Below are 24,258 nucleotides of genomic sequence, written 5' to 3'. Positions count from 1 at the left end.
TCTCCATCATGCTACTCAGAGAAATGAGATGATCCCAGTCTGTCCTGACTGAGGCAATGTTGGGCAGGATTTTACACATTGACCATATGGTCCGAACCATTAGTCACACAGTCACACACAATTTTCCAAATTATGCCAAAAAAACAAAGCCCTGAGGACCATGCGCTGGAAGTACCAGTATGTAACTTTGGGCTGCTTGACTTTACTGACCCAACTGTAATTGTGTGACTTCACTGACTCTGGTGACCACCTTCTCTGGGTCACATGATTGTAGATTCATTATTGTAGATCAAGAAAATGTACAGCCCCCCTCCACCATTCACTGTGGACCATTTAGACTAGCACTTGATTCATCTGAGATTCATGTGATTCACCACATATTTTCAAACTGCTTCTGACACATTGTCATTGGACAACGGAAAGCTCTAACTGCCAATTGTAGCTCAAAATGATAGGTGGCATGACTCCAGAAATATGAATAAAATAAAAAATGTGCTTTTGTTCACACACACAAAAAAAAAACAGGAAGTGGCTTTTGGTTTATGAGCTCATAGTTCATTTTCATCATTTATTTCCTGGCTCTATTGTACATGCTTATAGCAGTTGCTGAGCATGAAACAGCAAAGCTAATGTTATGTGGCTAGAAGAGGTCACCACAAAGCTTCACAAAAACTACATAAATGTATTGAATAAAATAGAATAGAACCCAGTCAATACTTAATCTAATCCATCTGCAGTACCATTTGTGACCTGTTAGTGTTCCAGTGAGAATCTGTAACTCATCACCACACTAGATCTTCTACAGCTACTACATTGCATGCTTGCCACCTAGGCCACACTGCACCTGTTCATTCTGTAAATGAAATATTCCTCAATCAGTTACCTGGGTAACTTAATCCATTCAGTCCATTCAGTCCATTTAATGACTAAAATCCCTGAAGCTCTAGCAACTAAAGAAAGTATGCTGTCACATTACTGTGGCCGCCCGAATCCTCCATTAGTGCGCTCCATAAAGTCTAGTAGCACGTTGCTCCATCACCAGGGTAATCACAGCGTTTCCTAATCATTATCACCCAGCACTGAAATGCACCGCTGTCCCTCATTGCAAGCCTCCTATTGATAGCCCAACAATACGGATACTATCAGTGACAATCTAGTGCAGAACTCACTAATGGCTAGTCAGCTGAAACCTCATTGATCTCTATTATGCGAGTTCCCATTCCTTTGGTCTCAACGACCCCCAGCAGAAGTCCATGCTCCAGCCTAGGTCTCTCCTATAGATTCAAGCGGAAACAATCAAGGCTGGACTCTAGCTAATGGGCCTTGAAAGACCCTCAACGCCTGCAGTGCTGCTATGTTAAGTGGCGTGGACCTTTTCGGGAGAGAGCAGCAGGGCCTGATTAGACATATAGATCTGGGTTTTCGAACAGCACCTAGCTTGATTAACAAGCTGATGAGCCACTTCCCACAGCATTCTGGTCTGAATCTTAGTGGAGGTTTAATCGTCAGTCAGAAATCAAAGTGCATTGTCCTTTCATACCGTGTTGCATTTCAGAGTAAAACCTGTTATCGGTGGGTGATGGAAGGGGGGGGTTTAAACATGATATATGGCTCCTTTTGTAGAGACATACAGGAGTGGAACTCCTTTCCAGTTTTACAGCTTCAAATCAATGGTAAAATAATGTTTTAAAAAATTATAAAAAAAGTCATAGAAAAGAATAGAAAGATGTTTAGTAGATGAAATTTAGCAGAGTAGAGATTTGAAAAATAGGCCTTTTCTACTGTTTGTCTGTTAGATCCCAGGAAGAATAGTGGCTGTTGAGATAGCAGCTAATGGGGATCCTTATAATAAAACAGTATAATTGGTTTAGGTTGGGAATTAGAAAATTTATATTATCTGATAAAAATAGAGTTTGGGACTACATCAACCTGGATCAGAATGACAGAGAAATACATATGTAATACATATATAATAATAAATACATATAAATACATAAATGCACATATAATACATACATAATAAGATAGTCCTTTATTAGTCCCGCAGTGGGGAAATTCACAAATACACGCATAATACAAAATATAATTATGGATATTTCTATACGATTTTAAATGAAGATGTTTTAGCGCAGTAGCCCAGAGTCCCAGTGCCTTTCCAAGTGTAAACACTTAAATTAATTTTTAAAAATCATTAATTGAGTCTTGACTCTTGTCTGTTTCCCGTTGCAGGATGTTTTATACACAGTGTGTAACCCCATCGGCAATGTGCTGCGGATCGTCATCTTCAAGCGCAACGGAATCCAGGCCATGGTGGAATATCCTTACTGAAGCATTTAGTGCTAAGACAGGGCTGCTAGAAGATCAGCACTATGTGTGTGTGTGTGTGTGTGTGTGTGTGCATGTGCATAAGGGTGAGTGTAACTTAGCACTGTTGCACAACAGGCAGTTTGTCAGGGCAGGAACACACACAAAGGCACCTTTCCACACTGTCCCTCACACTCTAAATGTGGACGTGTCCAACCTCCAGCCTACACACACTGACAGACATAGACACACGCGCGCACACACATGTCCACCTACCCACCCAACTGAGCGTGCAGCCACCTACACACACATCCACTCCACCCACACACGCACACATTCCTCCTCCGCTGGCTGCTCCTGGAGCTAGATCAGCACGAGGACCTCTCCAGCGTTTGAGGGCCCTCATCAAATATAGATGTATCCAGGGCAACACACACTGAAGCATGACATTGACGAGATGGGCCTCCTCCACAGAGAGATGACTGGGAGTTGAAGTGCTGAGGAAGAACAAGCCATTTCCCTGTCTCTCATGTTACCTGCAAGTAGGTTACTCATCAAAACAGCTTTTAACAGAGCGCTGGATCACTCTGTCCTAATTCGGACAGTTGGTCCAGTCTAAACATCACCTCTTAGAAGACACAGTCATCACCGCCAGTAGAAAAAAAGTTAATTCCCTCTTAGCTTGTTGAAGCCGCAGGTTCTGAATTGCCTCCTCCTTTGTGGTTAAGCATTTTATTCTGATTTGAATTTGATGATTTTACTGAAGTGCATTTGGACTTGTTTTGCTGAAAGATTCGGAATTTTAACCACATGGTTATCATTTCTTAATGTTTATGCAAGCTGACAAATGTTAACTTAAAGGTGCCAATACAGAATATACATTAGAAAATACAGTCGTGTGAAAAAATAGGACACCCTATTATAAAAGAACATAACTTTTACAAACATCTGGACATTTTTTAACCATTTTAAGACATGGAGGTAATATAACTAAACACATAGAGCTGAAGAATATTTTAATAATGTGTAAACTAATGAATAGAAATAGGGTAAAAATTAGGACACCCTGCCACATTTATTACTACTTAAAATGTGTAAAATTAGAATCAGCTGCAGATTATTAGAACATGGTTAGAAAGGATTCTGGAGAAGCCTGCTGTCGCACTGTCTCACCATAGGCATTTGCATCAGCTTTAATTCCACTAGTTTATCTAACCTGCTTCCCTCAGCACAGAGTTGATCAGTGTAAATGTGCTGTACCTTAAGCTTGTTTAAAAGACAAAGAAGAATATCAAAGATGCTAGTTGACCTCTGTGTGCTCATTTTAACTTTGTGCTCAAGATACATTCGAGTTACTTAGCACAGAAAAGTTTGGCTGGGGACACTAGAATGTAAATGTGGCGCTGTTTTAATGTGGAATATCAGCTTCAGGCTGCGAGATAAGGCAAACGCAGCCTTGTTTATATCTTTAATATGATAATTTCATACCTTTTATATCAGTCATATCCAGTAAATACATTAATCATAGTCATGAATTGTCACTACTTTATATAAAAAAGGCAAAAACAGCTATAATAATGAAGAAAACCCCAGTATTCATGATCTGGTCTTGTCTGCGCAGTGAATGTCTGTTGATTCCCCACATCGTTCTACAGATGACGTACAGCTCTGTTGCTGAGTGACTCCCCACTGCTTGCGCTAAAAGAACAATGCAGACCGTCACGGGCAGCTAGATCTCACTTACAACATTGTTAAACTTACATTTAGATTCTTTTAAACATGATTGTTGAAGTGAGTGGGATCACCATGGCCAGATCTGAAGAGCTCCCTGACCAACGTGGCCAGATCAGGCCGGCCTTGCCATTTCAGCTCGAAAGAGCAGACAGCATTGTCTCCAGCAATCCTAAAAGGTCAACACGGGACCTACAGGTAGCTCTTGCCACAGTACAGCATCGACCATCAGAAAGACCTGACTAGTTTGAAGTTCAACAGAAGTGTGCTGAGAGGAAACCCTTGCTATGGTTTCTTGGGATATCCTCATTTTTTCATATGACTGCTTAGAAAAATCCACCAGAATTGAAAAAGCATTGCTCAACCCATTAACAAGACTATAGACGGGCCGAAAGTGTTATTACAAACTTCTATTATCAGAGAATCGCCCCACCAGTTTATTCAGAAGTCCCTGTAGTTACTGAGTAATACACCTTAGTGTGTAATAAGCCTTGCAGGGTTAAGGGCTTTAAAAAGAACATCCAGAAAACGTTGAACGCTTGAGTCGCAGTGATTGCATAAGCTTTTGTAATGCTGCACTGTCATGTGGAAAGAGACATCTACCGACACCATGTTTTACAGTGTTAATTGTTACAAATGAATCCGCAACACTATTCATTATGTGAGCATTTGTCATCAACGAAGAGGACACTGCTTAGCACACACGTGCCAGCTTTCCTGCCAACTTATCTGATGAACGTTTTCCTGCTAGCGAGCATCAGTCAGGAAAATAAGTCTAAGAGTAGTGTAGCTGTGTAGCAGCATTTGTAATGTAAGTCCTTCTCTGGCCTTGACGACTGCCTCACGTACTTCCACACGTTCTCCACTGCTGTCCACAGACCTCCTGTAGAGGTTGGATTTTTCTTCCCCACACATTCCCTAACAAGCCTCGGTGCTGTTTAATTCTGATTAATGATTGTGTTGTCCCTGACATCACCTGAACGTCCTTATTGCTCAACCCCCACTCCGTCTCCTGATGAGCGCTGTGGCATCGTGCACTGTTTTGTTGGCATATCAGGTTGTTTTCCAAAAAAGAAGACATAGATCAAGCACATCAGTATGCGTACTAAACATCAGTAGCCAGTTGCTCCAGATGAACGGAAGTTTGAGCTAGTTAACCCTAAGTAAGGTTAGGGTGTTTAATCCTAAAGTTGATCCTAAGCCACACGTTGAGCGTAGTTGGTTTGAGACTAGCGGTGGGCAGGAGTTCAGTTGCACCACAGAGACCTGATGTACGTCTTAGCTAGTGCTCCTGATTTGTCAACCGGTGCTTCTGGAAATTTAACCACCACATTTCTGCCTTGAAATTCACTGCAATGACACTGCAAACTAACATGGCTGTGCAAATGAGTTTCTTACTGGTGTAGAACTTGGAGAAGGTACACTGTAACTGCCTTGTTGATGTCACTGCCCATCATTCTACCATCTGACACACCCTGCAGGTTGCTATTTTATACTGAGCAATTAAAAACAATAAAACTGCATTAATATAAACATTGGTAAATGCTCATATGCTCAAATTGCTAGATATTCAAATACACATAGGTTGGGGCTTTAAATTGCTCTAGCTTAAGTAACTTTATGTGAGAATTGTTATTTCTTGCTCATTTGCCCCCACCTGCAGTTTAGGCTCTGAGCCAACCCCCTGGCTTAGAGGCACCCCCTGCATTTCTGGACTTTTGACAGACATAGAACCTTCACAAAGTGAAAAAAGCATGAGGCAGTGAAACATAAGGCATGAACTCAGCATTACGCAGTTCTCACAATTGTTTTCCTGCCTGCTTCCCCACAGTGCTGTTAGGAGCCCGGAAATAGCAACCACAAGAATGCTACTCTCCCTATTACATGTTAGTCGGGCATCACAATTATTTTGAGGCTTCTTTTTTAATATACAAATGCTACATAATGTTGCTTTAAGGCTTGTCGTACTCACACAGCACAGCCTAAAAGCCCCAGGAAGACCCCCAGCATATGTAGCCACCTGCCACTGGCTACACACTTGCTACATATGGGCTTGTGAAGTCCGTGGATGGCCGTCTTTGGTTTTGACCTTGTGTTTGCTGTGTGACCTACATTGTCAGTAGCTGCGGTGATCGTCTCTGTGGCAACGTGGTCTAAATTGTGTTCACTCATCAAGTCAAGCTTCGCATGGTGTGCGTCTGCCTTCCTTGTCTAGCTTGTCTAGCTGTTCACTCATAGAGCTCGGGAAAAAAAGGTGATGCTGTTCTGGCTGCTTTTCACTTGCTGTGGTTTTCCCTTGACTGACTGTCCTCCACGTTCGAATCGGTCCAGAACGCCCAGAAGGCCAAAGCGGCCCTCAACGGAGCCGACATATACGCCGGCTGCTGCACACTGAAAATCGAATACGCTCGGGTAAATCTGCAGCGCTCACACACACACACAGTTACACACTTGCACACGCTTACACACGGTCACACACACGTACACACACCCACCGGTGGAGCCTAACACACATGCAGCGCCGCTGTGCTCTCTCTCTCCCTCCCTCATTCTAGCCCTCACGCCTCAACGTCATCAGAAACGACAACGACAGTTGGGACTACACCAAACCCTTTTTGGTCAGAAGAGGTAAGAGACCTCACACCTACCTACTTTCATACTGTGATACCATGTGTGTGTGTGTGTGTGTGAATACAAAACTGTGTCAAAGTCAGAGCCCACCATTCAAAACTGCAGTCAAAACAGCCATTAAGGACGTTGCTCATTGTTCAGTAAGGGGGGAGTTTTCAAAACTTGAGTTCGAAAGTGATTAAAACCAGACTGGATCTGGAAGACCACCAAAAACTGGCCCCATTAGATGACCAGCCCTCAAAGACCTTTGACAAAGAAGAGAAAAACAAGCTCCACTCTCACCTCAGATCTAAAAGTGTCTGCAGGTGAGTCTGTCCTTCCTTACACTGTGGGAGGACAGCTTAACAATGTATGTCTGAAAGGATGTGAAGCTGATCAAGAAGCTCTTACTTAGAAGGAACACTACTGCTGAATACCCCCAAGTCCAGACCTCCACATTGCTGAACAGGGCTGGGCTGTAACAATGCATCAGAAAAAGCTTATAGCTTATAGGGGAGTCACTTGCTATAGCAAGAACCTATAGGTAGCTCTTGCCACAGTACAACATCGACCATCAGAAAGACCTGACTAGTTCGACGTTCAAGAGAGGTGTGCTGGAAACCCTTGCAATGGTTTCTTGGGATGTCCTCATTTTGCATAGACTGCATAGAAAAATCCACCAGAAATTTAAAATAATTGCTCAACCCCTTAACCAGACTATGGTCGGGCATCAGAGAATAGCTTATAGCTTATAGGGGAGTCACTTGCTATAGCAAATCAATGTGCATAGTGGGAAATGGGCACTCTGTTAATTATAACACCAATGCTAGTGCATTGTTTGAACTCCAATCGGCATCTTGCTCCAGCATATTTATGTCATGCTCCACAGCCATCTTGCATCTCAGCTCTATTATCATTAATTCTTAAAAGCTTTTAATTTTTTTCTCCAGTTTCACTCTTGTTGATATTGTGAGAAAACTGACTCGAATTGTGGGCTGAGTGTATCGTTACACTCCTATCATTAAACAGGCTTAGATTGCCTTGGATTGTGAGCAGCAGAAACTTCTAGGACTGAACTTTGGGGGTGTGGACATCTCCCTGCAGATTTCCACTACAGAAATATTGAGAGCAAATCTCTTGCCAAAAATGGATGCTGTGATAAAGGTGAAGGATGGACACACAGAACCCTGAGAAATTTGATAGTAGATTTAGTTCACAAGGCTACGTTTCTCCATGCATTTCTGACTAGTACATGGTTTGTTGTTTTTTTGGTGCTAAAAAAGAAATAACTTGTACATAAAACTGAATTCCGAAGTGAGGAACATGCCTAAAGCTTCATCCTATGAATTCCATCTCTACCTTCCTTGTTCACAACAATGTTTGAGCAACCCACCACCCCGTCACATTCCTTTAATCAGCCATACCTCTCAGGCCTAGCTCCACTTATCAGAATAGGGTCTGGCCTTCTACCACAAAGCTGCAGACACTCCAGGCGGCTTCTCCTTCAGCCAAAGTTCTCCCCCCCTTTTTTACAGTCTACTTCCACATAGTCATAAAATGATGCCATTGGCTGGAATTCGCAAAGTGGCTGTTTTGTCTAGAAAGGAAATAAATGAAGGGTGGTCCCTGACTTTTGCGGGGAAAATGCACGCCCCCTCAGCAATCCTGTTCGCCCTGTTCGTCATATTCACCATGCTTTAGCTGTTTATGTACATGTGCTTCTGGGTCCACAAATGACTGTTGAATCTTCTCGAATCTGGTAGTGATCAAGATTGACTATAGCTGGTAGCCTCTAGAGTAAAAGCAAGGCGTTCAGCTTCATGTATCAACGTTAAGCATGGTGGTGGTAGCATCATGCTCTGGTGTTGTTTTACTGCCAGTTGAACTGGTACATTGCACACGTGGACACAGATGGGTGTTGCAACAAGACAGTGACCCCAAGCACACATGAAATGTAGTTCTGGAATGGATAAAGCACTGAAGTCTTTATGTCAAATACGTTGAATCGAGAATTCTGAAGGTTACATGCAGGTATTCTCTTCGTCTCCTGTACAGTTCACCCTGCTTTGACAGAAGCCACACTGATTGCTTAGAATGACTTTTTTCTCCTTTTGCTTAAATGATAAAAGAGTGTAAAACAGGCATAAACACAACGCACCTCAAATACCTTCATACACCACCGACTAAACATTGAAGTCTCTACATTCCAGTTCAGTCCTGAGTGAATAGAACCGAGTAGAAGCCAAAGTGAGTACAGAAGAAAATGCGTGGTTTCTTAGAAATCATACAGCTTCTTAAAATGATTACCAATCAGACCTGGAATGATCCAGTTGCATGGCTTGAATGCCATAACACAGAAGAATGACCTTCTAGAAAAGAGAAAAATGGCCTGCGATTGCATTAATTCAAGAAAGATGGCGAGGAGGGGGCTGAGGCATTCCTGGGGAGAGCGGGGATATGTCATGGGGGCACAGGAGCGTGTGATTAACCAGCTTATGGATCGTCCAGATCACCGCAGCAGCCGCTGCAGCTGCCGCTACGTTCCCCCCTCCGTCCTTTTCCCGCAAATAGAGGGTAAACAGAGCGTTATCGCCAGAGAGCCGACGCTGCTTAGCAATCGATCTGAAGGTCTGTTTGACTTTGTCCGCAGCCCAGCTCTCTTGATGCTGCCGTAGGTGCACGCTTTCAGCCTCCATTGTTTCGTTATCGAGGTGAAGGGTCACGTGTTTGGGAGAAGCCACCGTGCTGGAATTTAAATGCTAATTGCATCCTGAGCTACCGAAATAAATAAAAGCATATTAACAGAGCTGCCAGGAGTGGAAAGAAAGGCAGTCATTTCCTCCCCTCTCTCTCTCCCTCTCTCTCTCTCTCCTTATTTTCTCTCAGCACTATGTAAAATTACAGATGTCATTAAGGGTTCATAAGAAAACCCTTCTTAGAGACATAATAAATAATAGATTTCGTCTCACAAAAGCAAAAAAGCTTTCTTTTTTCCACAGTAAATATGGGACTCATGGCAATAACGGATTTCATAGCACTATTGTGGAGTCCAGTGGACCAGTTGTTAAACGAGCAGGATGTGTAACTGTCAAACAAGCCAGTATTTTGTGAGACACTGTATCACTGCAAAGGTGAGCGGGAACCGCTAAGCCCTGACCATGGAAGTTCATGGAAAATGAAATATTGGTATCAGCAATGATAAACTAGCAGTTAGCATGATGATAATGCAGAGACAAAAGTGAGGCGTTTAACCCCAGGAACACCGCACCAACTGTTAAGCATGGTGGTGGTAGCTGCATGATACTCTGAGGCTCTGAAACAAGGAGCTTAGAATTTTGTAAGCATATCCCCGAACTATCTGCTAGATGGTTGAAACTTAACTTGATGTTTTAGCGGGACAGTGTCCCCCCGGACACCCATCAAAGGTGGTTATGGAGCAGATAACACAGGCTAAAATTAGGCTTTTGGAATGGCCTTCCCAAAGTCGTGACCTGGTAAAAACATGGGGACTGTGCCTAAAAGTCAGGTCCGTGCCTAGAAGAGTGGTCAAACATCCAGACAGAATTCTGCAGGGAGCTTGTTGATGGCTACCAAAAACATCTGGTCAGAGTAGGACTTTGTAAGGGAAATATAACCATATACTTTGTGTTCTGTATGAAAGAAAATCAAACTTGCACTGCAGACTCTTGTTTGTTTTCTATTAAAGATGTTATAACTCTTTCTGACCCAGAAAAGCAACTCTTTGGACCAGAGCTTTGCGCAGTACTGCAATTTAAAGCTCTTCTTTGTCGTTTTTCAGTGAAGTCTTGGAAAAGTCTATGACTTGTTCTTCTTCCAATAAATCTACTGGGTAATTCTCTGATTACCCAGTTACTCATTAAAATAATTGGTAGATTACTCGATTACTGGTGTAATGGATGTTGACAGCCCCCTTTTGAAGCAGCAGTGCTTTGTGGAGAAGAAGCAGGATGAGAGTGAGCTGAACATTCACAGTGTGAAGGTCACCTTGAGCCCTAATCCTCCCCCACCTTCCCATGATTCCTGTGGAAAATGGAGCCCAGCGGTGCCCACAGGTTCCTGCCGCTAACCGCTCATTTTGTAGCAATTAGCATCGCTCTGCATGACTTCTCCCTGCAGGCCCCCAGAGCTAAACAGAAAGAGAAAGAGAGGGGAGAGACGGAGGGAGCGAGGGAGCGTGTAGCTCTTTTCTCCTTCCGCTCTGCCTCTGACAGTCTGGAGTAAGACTTTGTTCCTACGCGTGTGCCTGACTTTGAAGTGATGTAATGCCGGATGATGTGTTGCGCCAGTGCTGAGAACTTCCTTCCTCATCGTCCCCCCCACCCCCCCACCCGCATCATACAATCGTCTCCAGTCAGAACCTCAAAAAAGAAAAAAACACGCAGGAGATCGCAACTAACAAGGCACTGCCTCCCTGCCTTCGTAAAAGAAGCAGGCTTCATGTAACAATGGAAATGACTCTATTCTGCCTTCTGACTATCTTTAGCGAGACGTTCTTCTCCCGTCTGCCTCCATCCTGTTTTTTTCCTGCTGTTTTCGTTCTCTTTTCTTCTTGAAGAGGGGATAGAAGGGAGTCTTGTTCTCATTTAAGTGTTTTCCTTGCCATTTTCTGTACCTTTGTGAGTGCAAGCATCAACAAACCCTTCATTCAGAGGGAGAAAGCATCTTTTATGTTTGCCCCCCTCCCCACCACTCTTGCCGAGCCCAGCTGGGGTTTTTATTTCTCTGCGAATTTCTCCACTCCCATCTGCTGTCTCTGAGAATTCTTTCTTTTTTCTAGCACATTCTTCTTTGCGATGCTTATTTTTACTTCATTACAAGAAATATACCACCAAACGTCTGGGACAGATTTGAGCGGGACAGGTTTTCTGCAGTCTGATCAGCCACATGAAATTCATGCTTTTCCCATTTCAATTTTCCAGATTCAGACCACTTTAAATTAGCATTATGCTTTAGCAAAGTGTGTAACACCTTTACCCTCCATGTGGAAAACTAGGGTTCAGGTCCCTGTACAGCCCAATCAGAGGCCCTTGGGCAAGACTCTGTATATGTAATATAGGACAAGACAGTTAGTAACACGTTCACATAGTAAAGCTTAAACACAGAGAGTTGAAGCTCTTACCACATTTTTAGTTTTTTACTTTGCATGTTGCAATTTTACAGCAGAGATTTGAACTTATCCCGGTGCCTTTAGATCACTGGAATAGCCTATTAGCCTATCAGATGACCAGGTCAGTCTACACCAGTGTTTAGCAGTTACATACACATCATCAGCCAATCATAACACTGGCTTCATATGTTTTTATTTAAACTAAAAATCTTGTGTCTAGTATACTTCCACATGTGTTGTTACTATGGCAACCCAGTCTTCATTTCGGCAGGTGATTTTGATTTACTTTTAATCTTAGTCTTTTGACTAAAATGTAGATTAGACATTATTATTTAGTTGTTTATTGTTAGTTTTAGTCCAGTTTTAGTTGATGGAAACTAAGTGGAGTTCTGAAATAACAGAATTTTAAAAGGAGGAACATACCTGAAGCCACTCCTCCCTAATCTAACATCCTAAAAACTTTCTCTCTAAATTGTCCAGGTGTCCATGACAAGTCTGCACAACTCTCCACTACCCTGTCACTTCCCCTGTAACCCTGTCATCTATCATTCCTGGCTCAACACACATCCGAGAGGGGACTTGGCTTCCTACCACAAAGCAGAAGCCCAGAATATAAGTTCTTCCCCCACTCTCACAAATTCTCACAAATTATCACAAGCAGACATGATGCGATCTAGCAAAAATGTCTAAAACAGTCTAATTTTAGTCATGCATTTTTAAGGGTTTAGTATTTGAGAGGACATATTATTTGATACTTTGATATTTTTATACTTCCTAAACAACGGCTAAAAAATTACATTTAGTTACATTTAAAAACACTGAACACCTTCCAACACCTTCCAAAATAATGGGAGGAATATGACCCCATTTTTCTTCAAGTTGCATTTATTTATATGAAAATGTGTTCATATGTATTCCTCTGAATGGTTTACGTTTTTGAACAGTGCCTACATTTTAAACACTGTCCCTTACCGTTTCCGGTGTCTGATGCAGCTGTTCTGGCTATTTTTATTAAATGCTCTCAGCAAAACGGAAAGATCGAGAAAAAATGATGACTGTAGTTTGTTCTCTGTTTCACCACAATTTAGAAAATGTCATTTTAAAGATCTTAAGGTGTTTTTTGTGAACAAGAGGAGAGAAAATTCAGTCATAAGGATACAGTGAGGTACGGCTGGCTTAATGTGCTGATTAGTAAATAATGTATTTAGTAAATATTTATTAAATAATTTGGCATTTTGTCACTTACTTATAATTTGGCATTTTCATTTACTTTTTGTTTGTTGATGAAAAGTGTGACACATCATAGTTTTCAATTTTAGTTGATACTTTTTGTTTTTAGCATGAATTCAATTCCGTCTTGAAAAATAGGTCGTCAGCAAATATTTTTCATCACAGCTTTCATAATGAAATGAACACTTCAGCAAAGCAGTGTGGAAAGCAGGCAAATGGGTCTACAGTCTGACTGTACAAATCAGATTGGGTCACTTGCGGCTTCTACAAATCAGAATAAGCTCCTTCAAAAGAAATCCATAAAAAAATTAGTTTGAAACCCAAAACACATACAGTGCATTAATCAGCAGTATGTAGTTGTAGTATACATTTAATTAAATGGATGTACATTATATGTCCAAATGTTTGTGGACACCCCTACTAATTAAGGCATTCTTGAAGGCAGTTACTTTAGGTTGCACCCATTGCTGACACAGATATACACACAGCTTGTCTAGTCCCTGTAGATAAGTACTGGAATAGGACTCTCTGAAGCAGATAAACATGAACCTATTGGCACCATGCTGCCGAATGCCAGGCGTGGGCTAGAGGAGTATAAAGCCCCCCAGCATTGAGCTGTGGAGGAGTGGAAGAACTGTGTTCTCTGGAACGATAATGATGGGGCTCCATCCAATACTTTTAGAATGAGTTGTGGAGTTGGGGATGAGGTGGGGTGGTGGACATCAAACATCTTGACCTCACTAGCGCACTTTTCTCTGAATGCAGTCGAATCCTCACAGCAATCCTCACTCCAAAATCTATTAGAAAGCCTTTTTCCCCTGGACAATAGAGACAGTTCCTCCAACAAGAGCAGGATAAACTCTTTTTGATACCTTTGATTTCCGAAGAAACAATAAACAATGAGCAGGTGTCCCAATACTTTTGTCCGTGTAGTGTATGTTTATTCGTTTTTTGCTTTGTAATGTTCCTAGCTGTGACCTGACATTTCGGACATGGAGGGTGCGGCTGGCGGGGCTGTAGGCTGTGTGATCTACTTTAACATAAGAACCCTGTATTACTCCTGCACTGCACCTCTTTCACTTCTTCCCCTCCCCTCCCCTCCCCCCTTCTGGGTTGTTGCCTTTCTACGTCCGTGACATTTAAAGGGCTCTAGACAGCCTGTGCCCTCTCTCTCTATCTCTCTCTCACTCTCTAACGCATACACACACACACCACACACACACACAGAGTGTGAGTGTAGCACCGTCTCTGTTCTGCTCACGTGTGAAGCAGACTTCTGCCGAGGCCGTGGCTTCGCTGCGTGGAGGTGGAAACAGACAGCTGTTGTCATGCCGATACATTTCATTTCCTATCACTCCTGTAAATCTCGCCCTGCTTTGGCCATTCTTCTATTGTCCTCCATGAGATTGCATGCATACATATTGCATGTTTTATCTAGGAGTGATTGTATTTGTCTGTGTGTGTGTGTGTGTGTATGTGTGTATGCTTGTGTGTATTTGTGGCTGCAGTTCTATAGCAGTTTCACACCTTCCTCTCACCCCTCTCCTGTGTGTATGTGCTTTGATTACAGAACGTGGTAAAGGCAGACAGCGGCAGGCCATACTGGGGGAGCATCCATCCTCCTATAGCGACAACGGCTACGGTCAGTCTCCATCTCTGTGTCTCGCATACACACACACACATGCACAGGCTGCTGTGTTACACTGTGTCTGGGTGTGAGGCCACATAGGTCCCATATGTATTATGTGTACATAAGAACCTATATGTACTGGTCTGTACTATACACACTATATGTCCAAATGTTTGTGGACACTCCTTCTAATGAACGCATTCAGCTAGTGTAAGCTGCACCCATGGCTGACACAGATGTGCACATGCACACACGAAGTTTGTGTAGTCACCATGGAGTAAAGTATGGGCTACAGAACAGGACTTTCTGGAGCAGATTAACATGAGCCCATTGAAACCATGCTGCCTAATGCCAGGCGTGGGCTAGAGGGGTATAAAGTCCACCCAGCATTGAGCTGTGGAGCAGTGGAAGAACTGTGTTCTCTGGAATGCTTTTGTTAAATTTTGGATGAGTTTGGAAGTTGAGGTGGAGTGGTGCTCATCCAACATCCTGACCTCACTAACGCTCTTGTCACTGAACACAATCAAATCCTCACAGCAATGCTCCTCCAATATCTAGCACAAAGACTTCTTCACTGGACAGTAGAGACAGTTACTCCAACAAAAGCAGGATAAACTCTTTTTAATACCAGAAGAAACAATCGGAGGAAACAGGGAATGAGTAGGTGTCCCAATACTATTGTCCATAGAGTGTGTGTATATATATATATATAGTCGCTGTCATGTACAATCCTCATTTTTGCTTGTTTTTCATGATTTCAAACAGTTCTGTAAATGGTGTCTAAATTTTACGACTTCAAAAGTTCAAAATAAAATAAAATCTTTTTACATTGAAGTTTTTTTTACTTTTCATGTAAAGCCTTTTTGGAGATATGAGGCTTTTGTATGACAGCACCGAAATGTACAGTACTGTGTCTAGATTTTTGACATAACGTGAATCTGGCAGTTATCCTTTACACTGTTCAACGTTTTCATGATGAATGGACCAATAGACATGCTCCAGCATGACTACTGACTATGTAGGTAACACATATGTACCTATATGTAATACCAATATGTCATATATGTATAATATACTGTATGTATGTGTAAGTTTCAAAGCTCAATCCTTTTGTCCTGATACACACACACACACACTCTATCTCTCTCTCTCTCTCTCAAACTCCTCTCATCTTTCTCATCTTTTTCCCCCCTCCTGTCCTCCTGTGTTACTCTGCAGCTGTTTCTCAGTTAGGGTGATTGAGCTCACTCACCCTTTTCCACACAGATAAGAAGGTGGGAGAGAGGGATGGAGGGGTGTAGAGGAGAGACAGAGGAGAGAAATGAAGTAGGGGAGGCTGTGGGGGGTGGCTGGGTGGGGGGTATGAGATGCTCTTCTGCTAACCATGGTGTAATTAGCAGGACCCTGCAGGGGAACCGAAGTGCATCAGACTAGAAAATAGTGTGTAATTTCTCTCTCTCTCTCTCTCTCTCTCCCTCGCTCTTTCTCTATCTCTCTCTCCCTCGCTCGCTCTCTCTCTCTCTCTCTCCCTCGCTCGCTCTTTCTCATTCTCTTGTCTTTTTTTGGTTTTGTTTCTGAAGCATTGCACCAGAATGTTTAACAGCAGCTTTCTGCAATTGACAGGTCTTCCTTTGCTGCTCTCTCTCTTTCTCTCTATCTCACACTTTCTCTCTCTCTCTCTCTCTCCCTCTTTCTCTCTCGCCCCATGTCTGTGGCTGTCTAGGGTCACACTGCCCCCTGCTGCCATTGCCGAGTAATAACCGGTTCAAGAGGAGCTCCCACGAGGTGCCCGACGTGGTGGCCTACCCTCTGCCCCAAACGTCCTCCTACATCGGCCACTCCTCCAGCTCGGTTGCCATGGTGAGCGGCTTGCATTCCACCAAGATGAACTGCACCCGCATCTTCAACCTCTTCTGTCTCTATGGTAACATTGAGAAGGTAAGTAAGACTTGAGGAATGATGCTGCAGTGTTTTGGCACTTAACGTCAGATAGCAATTCTTCTTCACGGACGTTGGAGGAGAAAGGTTGGCTTTCTGGCTCAGAGAATTGGTCAAAAGTAGATTTAGAAAATTTAGCAGTATATAGGCTGGACAAAAGTATTGGGACATACCTCTTAATCATTCAAATCAAATCCCAAATGCCTGGTTGCTCCAGAACATCCAGGTCTAATGGTAAAATTATAGAAGGGTGCCTGAGTATGTCTGGGCATGAAGTGTAGCTATGTAAAGGTTCTGTAGATTAGTAGGAAGACACTTTTTTGATAAAGAAGGCTGAAGTTGATGGCGTGTTTCAAGTGCTTTGCTGTTTGGATGTAGGTGAAATTCATGAAGAGCGTGCCGGGCACAGCCCTGGTGGAGATGGGGGATGAGTATGCAGTTGACCGTGCCATTACACACCTCAACAGCATCAAGGTCTTCAGCAAGAGGCTCAATGTATGGTATGGACATGCTTTATTTACTAAAAATTAAAAAATCATCAATGTGGCCTGTGAAGAAGTTTGGGCACCCCCTCTTTTCCAAACCTCATCTGGCTTGTCTAGAGGTTCTGTAGCATACGTCAAAGTTCTGTGATGAAGTCACAACAGGTAAGGTTTACCTTCTACGATGCTTCATTGGCGATTATGTTCGTGCAAGGACACTACACAGTGGCACAGTGCAACAGCCTATAAGTTCAGGGCAGTCACATGGGGACCAGTCTACAAACAGTTGTCTCCAAGATTTTCCTTAGTCTTGTGGATCTCATCTTGACCTCCACAGTTCCCCTGAACTGCCATTCCTTAATAACATTCACACTGTGGAAGCCAAAAGCCTTTCCCTGCCTTGTGGACATTTGTTACTTGCATTTTTAGATCTTTAGGCAGTTGCTTAGAAGAGCTCATGGTTGCACAGAGTTTGATGAGAATTTAAAAAGCTTGGTAAGGTGACTCAGCTGATAGTGCCTAATCCCAGTTGGTGGCATGTCTCAGGCCTGATTTGCTAGTCAGGTTCTGAGATAGTTGTAAAATATCTGAGCCTTTATAACACTTGCACACACTTTGCACAGGCCATATTGATGTTGGTTATGAATATGAAAGACAGAGTAACTACATTAGTAAACAACACTGTTAAAAAATATTGGGACACCTGCTTATTCATTGTTTCTGTGGAACTCCAACTTTGTTGGAGTAACTTTTTCTACTGTCCAGGGAAGGGTTGCTACTAGATTTTGGAGCATTGCTGTCATGATTTGATTGCATTCAGTGACAGGAGCATTAATAAAGTCAGGATGTTGGATGATCAACACCACACCTCATCCCAAAAGTATTGGATGGAGCACCAATCATCATTCCAGAGAACACTGCTCCACTGCTAAACCGCTCAATACAGCGTATACCCCTCTAGCCCAACACAGCCAACAGGTGCACATCTGTGTCAGCATTTTGCTTTCAGCTCTACTTTTGGCGGCTCATATATATATAAAAGCTTTGTTACGCAGCACCGGTAAAGTGACTAAAATAGTAAAATAGAGGCATACACTGTTCCCACTGTTCGCCTAGTTATTACCAAGTTGCCTCGGAGCTTTTGCTCTAAGCCTCATTTTGTCTTTTTGAGTTTTCCTCGAGAGCCCTTCGGGGATGAGAGGACGTCTCGTTAAATTGGCTGACTTCATCCATCAGAATAATTCACTGGTGTAGCGCCAGATTCAGTTAAGAGCGGTTGTTGCGTGCGACAGCTACCACAAGCCCAGAAAGCACTTCATTAAGCAGCTTGATAGTGCAAAGCTGCTGCATTCTCAGGATTTCACAGCATCAGATAAAACACCAAGGCCTGAAGGACTTTTAAGCTCCTGTATGCATTTACTATGCATTACGCTATGCTTCTGCACAGCCAGACTAGGAAGAAACATGCTGAAGGAAAGCACAGTGGAAAAGTAAAAAGGCACTGCCCATTGAAGGGTGAGTGAAGTACAAAAAGATGGCACTCTCTTTGTATCCTCGCTCTCCGTTCCTCTGCCTTTCTAGCCGCGAGGCACTGCTTTCTCTGCCTACTTTCCTTTAGTTGTTGTCATTCAAAATGTACCAGTGAATTGCTCTGAATTTGGCCTCCCTGACTGATGGCTGTACTTGGCTGTACTTGAAGGATAATCTTTTTCTCTTTTGTGTTCCCCTTTCTCCTCTATTCCCCCATTCCTTTTGTCTGTTTTTCGCCCCCTTTCTCTAATCGAAATGTCTATCATTTGCTGTCCTTTGTCATCGTACTTCCCACCTCCACTCTGCACTCAATCCTTTCCCCTTGCTTAACCCTTTAAAACTAAGTTGTTGGTTTTTTTTTTGCTTTTAAAGTGGCTCCATTTAAATGAATGTATTACGATACTTTAAGCTGCACCCGTGGCACCCGCTGCCTTGTGGAGAAGTGTTGACAATAGAACAGGACTCTCTGGAGTAGATAAGCATGGACCTATTGGCACCATGCCTCCCACTATACAGCATTCAATACTTCTGGGATGAGTTGGGAAGTTGGGGATGAAGTGGGGTGGTGATCGTCCAACATTCTTGCCTCATTTACGCTCTTGTCAACGAATGTAATCAAATTCTCACAGCAATGCTCCAAAATCTAGTAGTTGTACCTGTACAGTAGAGACAGTTACTCCAACAAAAGCAGGATAAACTCTTTTTAATACTCTTGATTTCAGAAGAAGCAGTAAATGAGCAGGTGTCCCAATACTTTTGTCCATAGAGTGTCCAAAAGTATAAGGAGATCTGCTCATTCAGTGTTTCTTATGAAATTAAAGATATAAAAAAAAATGCAATATCCTCGACCAGAAAGTACTGCAGTGCATCCAACAGTAAAGGTAGCATGGTGCTTCTTTTACACAGTGCAACAAATAGTACACAAATTCAACTGCACATGCTAATCTATGACCTTTACTATGACCAGTGTGGACTCATAGCTACATACTTTACATACATATGTTAGATAAGATGTGGGTTAATTCTCTTCTCTCTTTGTCTTCATTTCTTTGCAGTGTGTCCAAGCAGCATGCAGTCATCCCAAGCCAGGTCTTCGAGCTGGAGGACGGCTCCAGCAGCTACAAAGACTTCGCCATGACCCGCAACAACCGATTCACCAGCGCCGGGCAGGCCTCCAAAAACATCATCCAGCCGCCCTCCTGCGTCCTGCACTTCTACAACGTCCCTCCCTGCATCACTGAGGACGACCTGCTGAGGGTCAGTGACCCTGCAGACAGGAGAATAAAACTCAGGAGAAAGCAGTGATGGCACAAAAGAAGCCAGCTGGGAGGCAGATACAATGTTGAGAATGAGCCAAGTCTTTTCTGCAGCTGTTAGCCTCCTGGTCCACCCACACTCAGTGCTTGTCACCCTCTGTGGTCATTACACTGCATCTGTTGAGCTCTGATAGCATTTAGAGGTGGCCCCTTCAAACTAGAAGACCTCTCTCTGCCCACTCACTGATACATGAATAGAATCAACCGCTTGTGTCTTATATTTTATCTGAGGGGCTTTAGTGCCGTGGGCGTATTGTGTAGAATTGGGTGTATTGGGTGTATTAGTGCATGCGTTCAATAATTTAAAGCTTCAGAAAATGCGATTTATATTCAGTCGCCAAAAAGATATAGCAGCAAGTGAGCAAGTCTTTGGATTTTTGTTGCATCAGACCTTCCCTCTAGTGGGCTTTGGTTGTAAGTGCAGCTTCACGATGAGGAGGCACTCACTGTTCTATTGATCTTTTCCAGTTATGCACGGAGCATGATGTGCCGGGCTTCATCAAGTTTAAAATGTTTGACGCCAAACGTAAGTTCTATGTGTGGGAGTGTAGGTTGTCTGTGTCTGTTTGTGTGTCTGGGGTCTTTCAGATATGTGATATATATATTATATATTATATATACATTTTTCTATATAATATAAGCTTATTGTCTCAAACAAACAAAACCAAAAAGGTACCCCAGGTGTACTCAATCACCTGAGACATGTTTGGTGTCTGAAGTGCGCTTCTTTAGTTTACATCAGGAAATGCTAGTCAATCACTGCCAACCAACACTGGACTTAGACTGCCACCAATATTATCACTGTAAGAACAAAATACCTCATTTAATCAGCTCCAACTAAATCAACTAAAAAGCTTTTATACTGTAAAAGTACTTTGTGGGTCTCAGCGTGGTCCAGCGGTTTAGGGTGCTGCTGGTAAGACTCGAAGATCGCTGGTTCACTGAACCCCAGGTCATGCTACCTGCCATCAGCACAATTGGCCTTGCTCTCTTCTTCCGTGTGATGCTGACTGGCATTGTTACTTAAACTACAGAAGCTAACTTCACATATAAAACATGTCTTGGCTGATCGACTGTGTTTTTTTTTTCACTGAACTATTCCTTTAATGTAGGTTAATGTAAAATCCACCCTATGGAAAAGAGTATTGGGACACCCACGCATTACACCTACAGGAGCTTTTATGACATCCTGTTCAAAATCTATGGGCAGTAATATGGAGTTGATCCCCTATAAGCTATAACAGCTTTCATTCTCACCCATCCATGTCTTTATAAACCTTATCACAGTCATGCTGGAACAGAAAAGGAACTAAGGGGCCTACAGGCCAACCCATGAAAAACAACCCCATAGCATTATTCCTCCTCCACCAAACTTTACTGTTGGCACAATGCAGTCAGGCAGGTAACGTTCTCCTGGTATTCGCCAAACCCAGACCCATCCATCAGAGTGCCAGATAGAACATGTTTCCCCTGCTTCAGAGTCCAGTGGTGGTGAGCTTTTCACCACACCTCCCGGCGCTTGGCGTTGTGCTTGATGATATAAGACTTCCGTGCAGCTGCTTAGCCATGGGAACCTGTGCCATGAAGCTCCCAATGCAGTTTTTGTGCTGCATGTTAATGCTAGACAACCCATTCTTTAACTGATGTCAGACTGCATGACTAGGTGCTTGGCCTTTACACACCTGTGGCAGTGAGAATGAATTAAACACTTAAGAGGTGTGTCCCAATACTTTTGTCCATATAGTGTAACAGAAAATCTGTAGTTCTAAAACACAGCAGTAATAGAATTGCTTCTCTAATTGCTTCAGGACCTGCTCATTGGCTTCAATTATAAGTGTGTTTCGGTGATAATCAGCCATATGCTACAGATGTCAGATGAAGATTAGGTTGAAAACTGCTGGAGTATTCCTGTGAATCAGATGATGCTTTTAGAAGCAATCAGATGAAGCAATTACCTTCAGTAAGTTCATTTAAAAATATTATGTGATAAACTGAATCATTTATATTGTTTAAGATATTGTTTTTTTTATTATACAGCACTAGATTAGCATAGGGGATAGAAGACCATATTGCTCAGTACATTGTGATACTTTTTGTGATATGCACTGTTGACCTCGGTCTTACTTTTTTTTTCTTTTTTCTTTTTTTTGCAGCAAGCTCCAAAACCATCTCGGGGCTTCTGGAATTTGACAGCAAGACTCACGCAGTGGAAGTGCTGACAGTTCTCAACCATTATCAGATCAGAATACCCAGTGAGTACAGCACTCATATTCACCCACCCTTCTGTTTATTCATCCAAGAGAGCATGGCATAGACCTCACCCTGTTCTTACAGACTGGAGTTAAAAAATGTTCAAAGAAAAAGAGAGGCTCTTTTTTTTTTTTTTTTTTGCAAGACCTGGTAGATCACCAAATCTATCTCCGTCAGATACACAGCACTTAAAGCTTTCAGAATTGAGAGAGAGGAGGAAATCAAGCTCCACTCGTGCTTCAGATCTGAAAACATATGCAGGTGTTTCTGTGAGAAGATAACAAAACTGGAAAGATCCAAACACCATGGCAGCACCAAATAATGAGAAAAGGGGGGAAATTCTACAGATTTAAAAAATAAATACATAACTTTAGAAAACGCAGAAATCCCACCCAGCAAAAACCGCCAGCGACACACACACACACACATATATATATATATATATATATAGATAGATAGATAGATAGATAGTGCAGCAGTATAATTGTTTCTTATGTTATACTTTTGATGATTTTGTCCAGCTCATGGTATTCAACTCATAGAGTGTGTTTCTGAGTGTGTCTTCATTTTCCAGTTTTTTTTCAGTAATTGAGAAAGTTTTTAATATCCACTGGAGGATCTCTGATGTGCGCTCAGAGACTAAATACAGCACGCAGCAGTGGCCAAAAACTGTTTTGCTACGTGAGGCAAAAACTAGTTTAGTGAAAACAGTACGTAATTCAGTCTGTAATTTTCTCAGAGGACGATGGAAAAAAACACAGAGGAGCCCCCGTGAAAAATACAATTACCCCAGGACCATGTGTACATTTAATTATGCCTGAATAGGGCTTGTAACACACTCCTCATTTCCAGGCTTTCTAGGAATGAAGATCCTCTGTTGTGTTCGGTGGTGTTTGGCCGGTGTGCCAGGGACAGTTAGTTCTTTTTGGTCCATTCTAATATATCTGCCAACATTAATGTCAGGCTTTGTCTTTGAGTGTTTGGTCGGTGTGCTCTGGCCTTAAGCTCTCACACCGATTTAAAATCCAGTTTGAATCAGGAAGAGTTTTAAAGTTTTAGATTCACCTTTGGATTTGACCTTTCTATAGCTATACAGCCAGATTCTTTTTGACACTGAATGGTTGGTCACACTAAACCTTGAAACATCTCATTTTGAATTTAGTTGATGAAGTATCTGTATAACTGTCTCTTATGTTTTCAGCTATTTCTCGTGATGCTGAATAACCTGGGCTTTGCCTTAATTTTTAATTGATCTTTTAACATGTACTGACTAGTAATGGACATTTTGTTAAAAGTCCAATAACTGAAGGTCACATGTGGTGACTGTATATATATATATATATATATATATATATATATATATATATATATATATGTGTGTGTGTGTGTGTGTGTGTGTGTGTGTGTGTGTGTGTGTGTGTGTGTGTGTGTGTGTTTCCATATGTTTCCAACTGTGCAAGACCTGTTAGACCACCACATCTACCTCCTTTGAATAAACAGCACTTAAAGCTTTATGCATATTTGAGAGAGAAGAGAAATTCAAGCTCCACTCACGCTTCAGATCTGATGGCCGTTTTTTTAATGAAGGTCATAAACCTCTGACTTCTGCACAGTACTATATGATGCTGCTTTCTCTGCTTATCCACTCCTTGGCAGACACATCCTTCTTAACACCGGCGGTGTTGTGTGCTGTTTCTTGCCTTTGATTTTGCCCTGTGCAGTTAATCTTGTGGCAGGAAATGTGATACGCTTCCTTGTAATCCTTGGTCACAGCAGGTGTTTTCTTTCTGTGCCATCGACAAAGCAAACAAAGACGCCTGCTGCCGGGCCTTTTGTACATTTGCCTGCAAGGCATCGTATTAATCTTCTAAAATACCAGTCATTGTGTGTGAAGGTTCTCGTTTTTTATAAGTGTGTTATAACGTGTGCGGAAATTCCCATGTTGAGGGATCGTACAGTGTAATTCAAGACGTGGGAGCAAGGATGAAAAAAAGGTCTTGATGTCATAACATGTGCTTAGTGTTTGAACAGCTCCAGATATAGTCATATGTCTTACATTTGTGCTTGAGGGCAGTCAGGGGTCATGGAGAGTTAGCACTTAACACTATT

The 24,258-nt window shown here is 42.4% G+C and overlaps 1 protein-coding gene across 1 annotated transcript in view; it reads left to right on the top strand.

Annotated features, from left to right (window-relative positions):
- LOC140537731 (heterogeneous nuclear ribonucleoprotein L-like) overlaps positions 1–24,258 on the top strand; it is a 79,160-nt gene that overhangs the window by 51,574 nt on the left and 3,328 nt on the right. Inside the window, exons 4-12 of the mRNA XM_072659933.1 lie at positions 2,230–2,315; positions 6,351–6,447; positions 6,591–6,663; positions 14,574–14,645; positions 16,357–16,571; positions 16,950–17,071; positions 19,639–19,840; positions 20,368–20,425; positions 22,053–22,151. Coding sequence (XP_072516034.1) covers positions 2,230–2,315; positions 6,351–6,447; positions 6,591–6,663; positions 14,574–14,645; positions 16,357–16,571; positions 16,950–17,071; positions 19,639–19,840; positions 20,368–20,425; positions 22,053–22,151 — 1,024 coding nt within the window. The remainder of the gene's footprint in view (positions 1–2,229; positions 2,316–6,350; positions 6,448–6,590; positions 6,664–14,573; positions 14,646–16,356; positions 16,572–16,949; positions 17,072–19,638; positions 19,841–20,367; positions 20,426–22,052; positions 22,152–24,258) is intronic.

This window comes from Salminus brasiliensis, chromosome 17, assembly GCF_030463535.1.
Source record: "Salminus brasiliensis chromosome 17, fSalBra1.hap2, whole genome shotgun sequence".
In the NCBI taxonomy this organism is placed as follows: Eukaryota; Metazoa; Chordata; class Actinopteri; order Characiformes; family Bryconidae; genus Salminus; species Salminus brasiliensis.
This window is presented reverse-complemented; position numbering and strand designations above follow the sequence as displayed.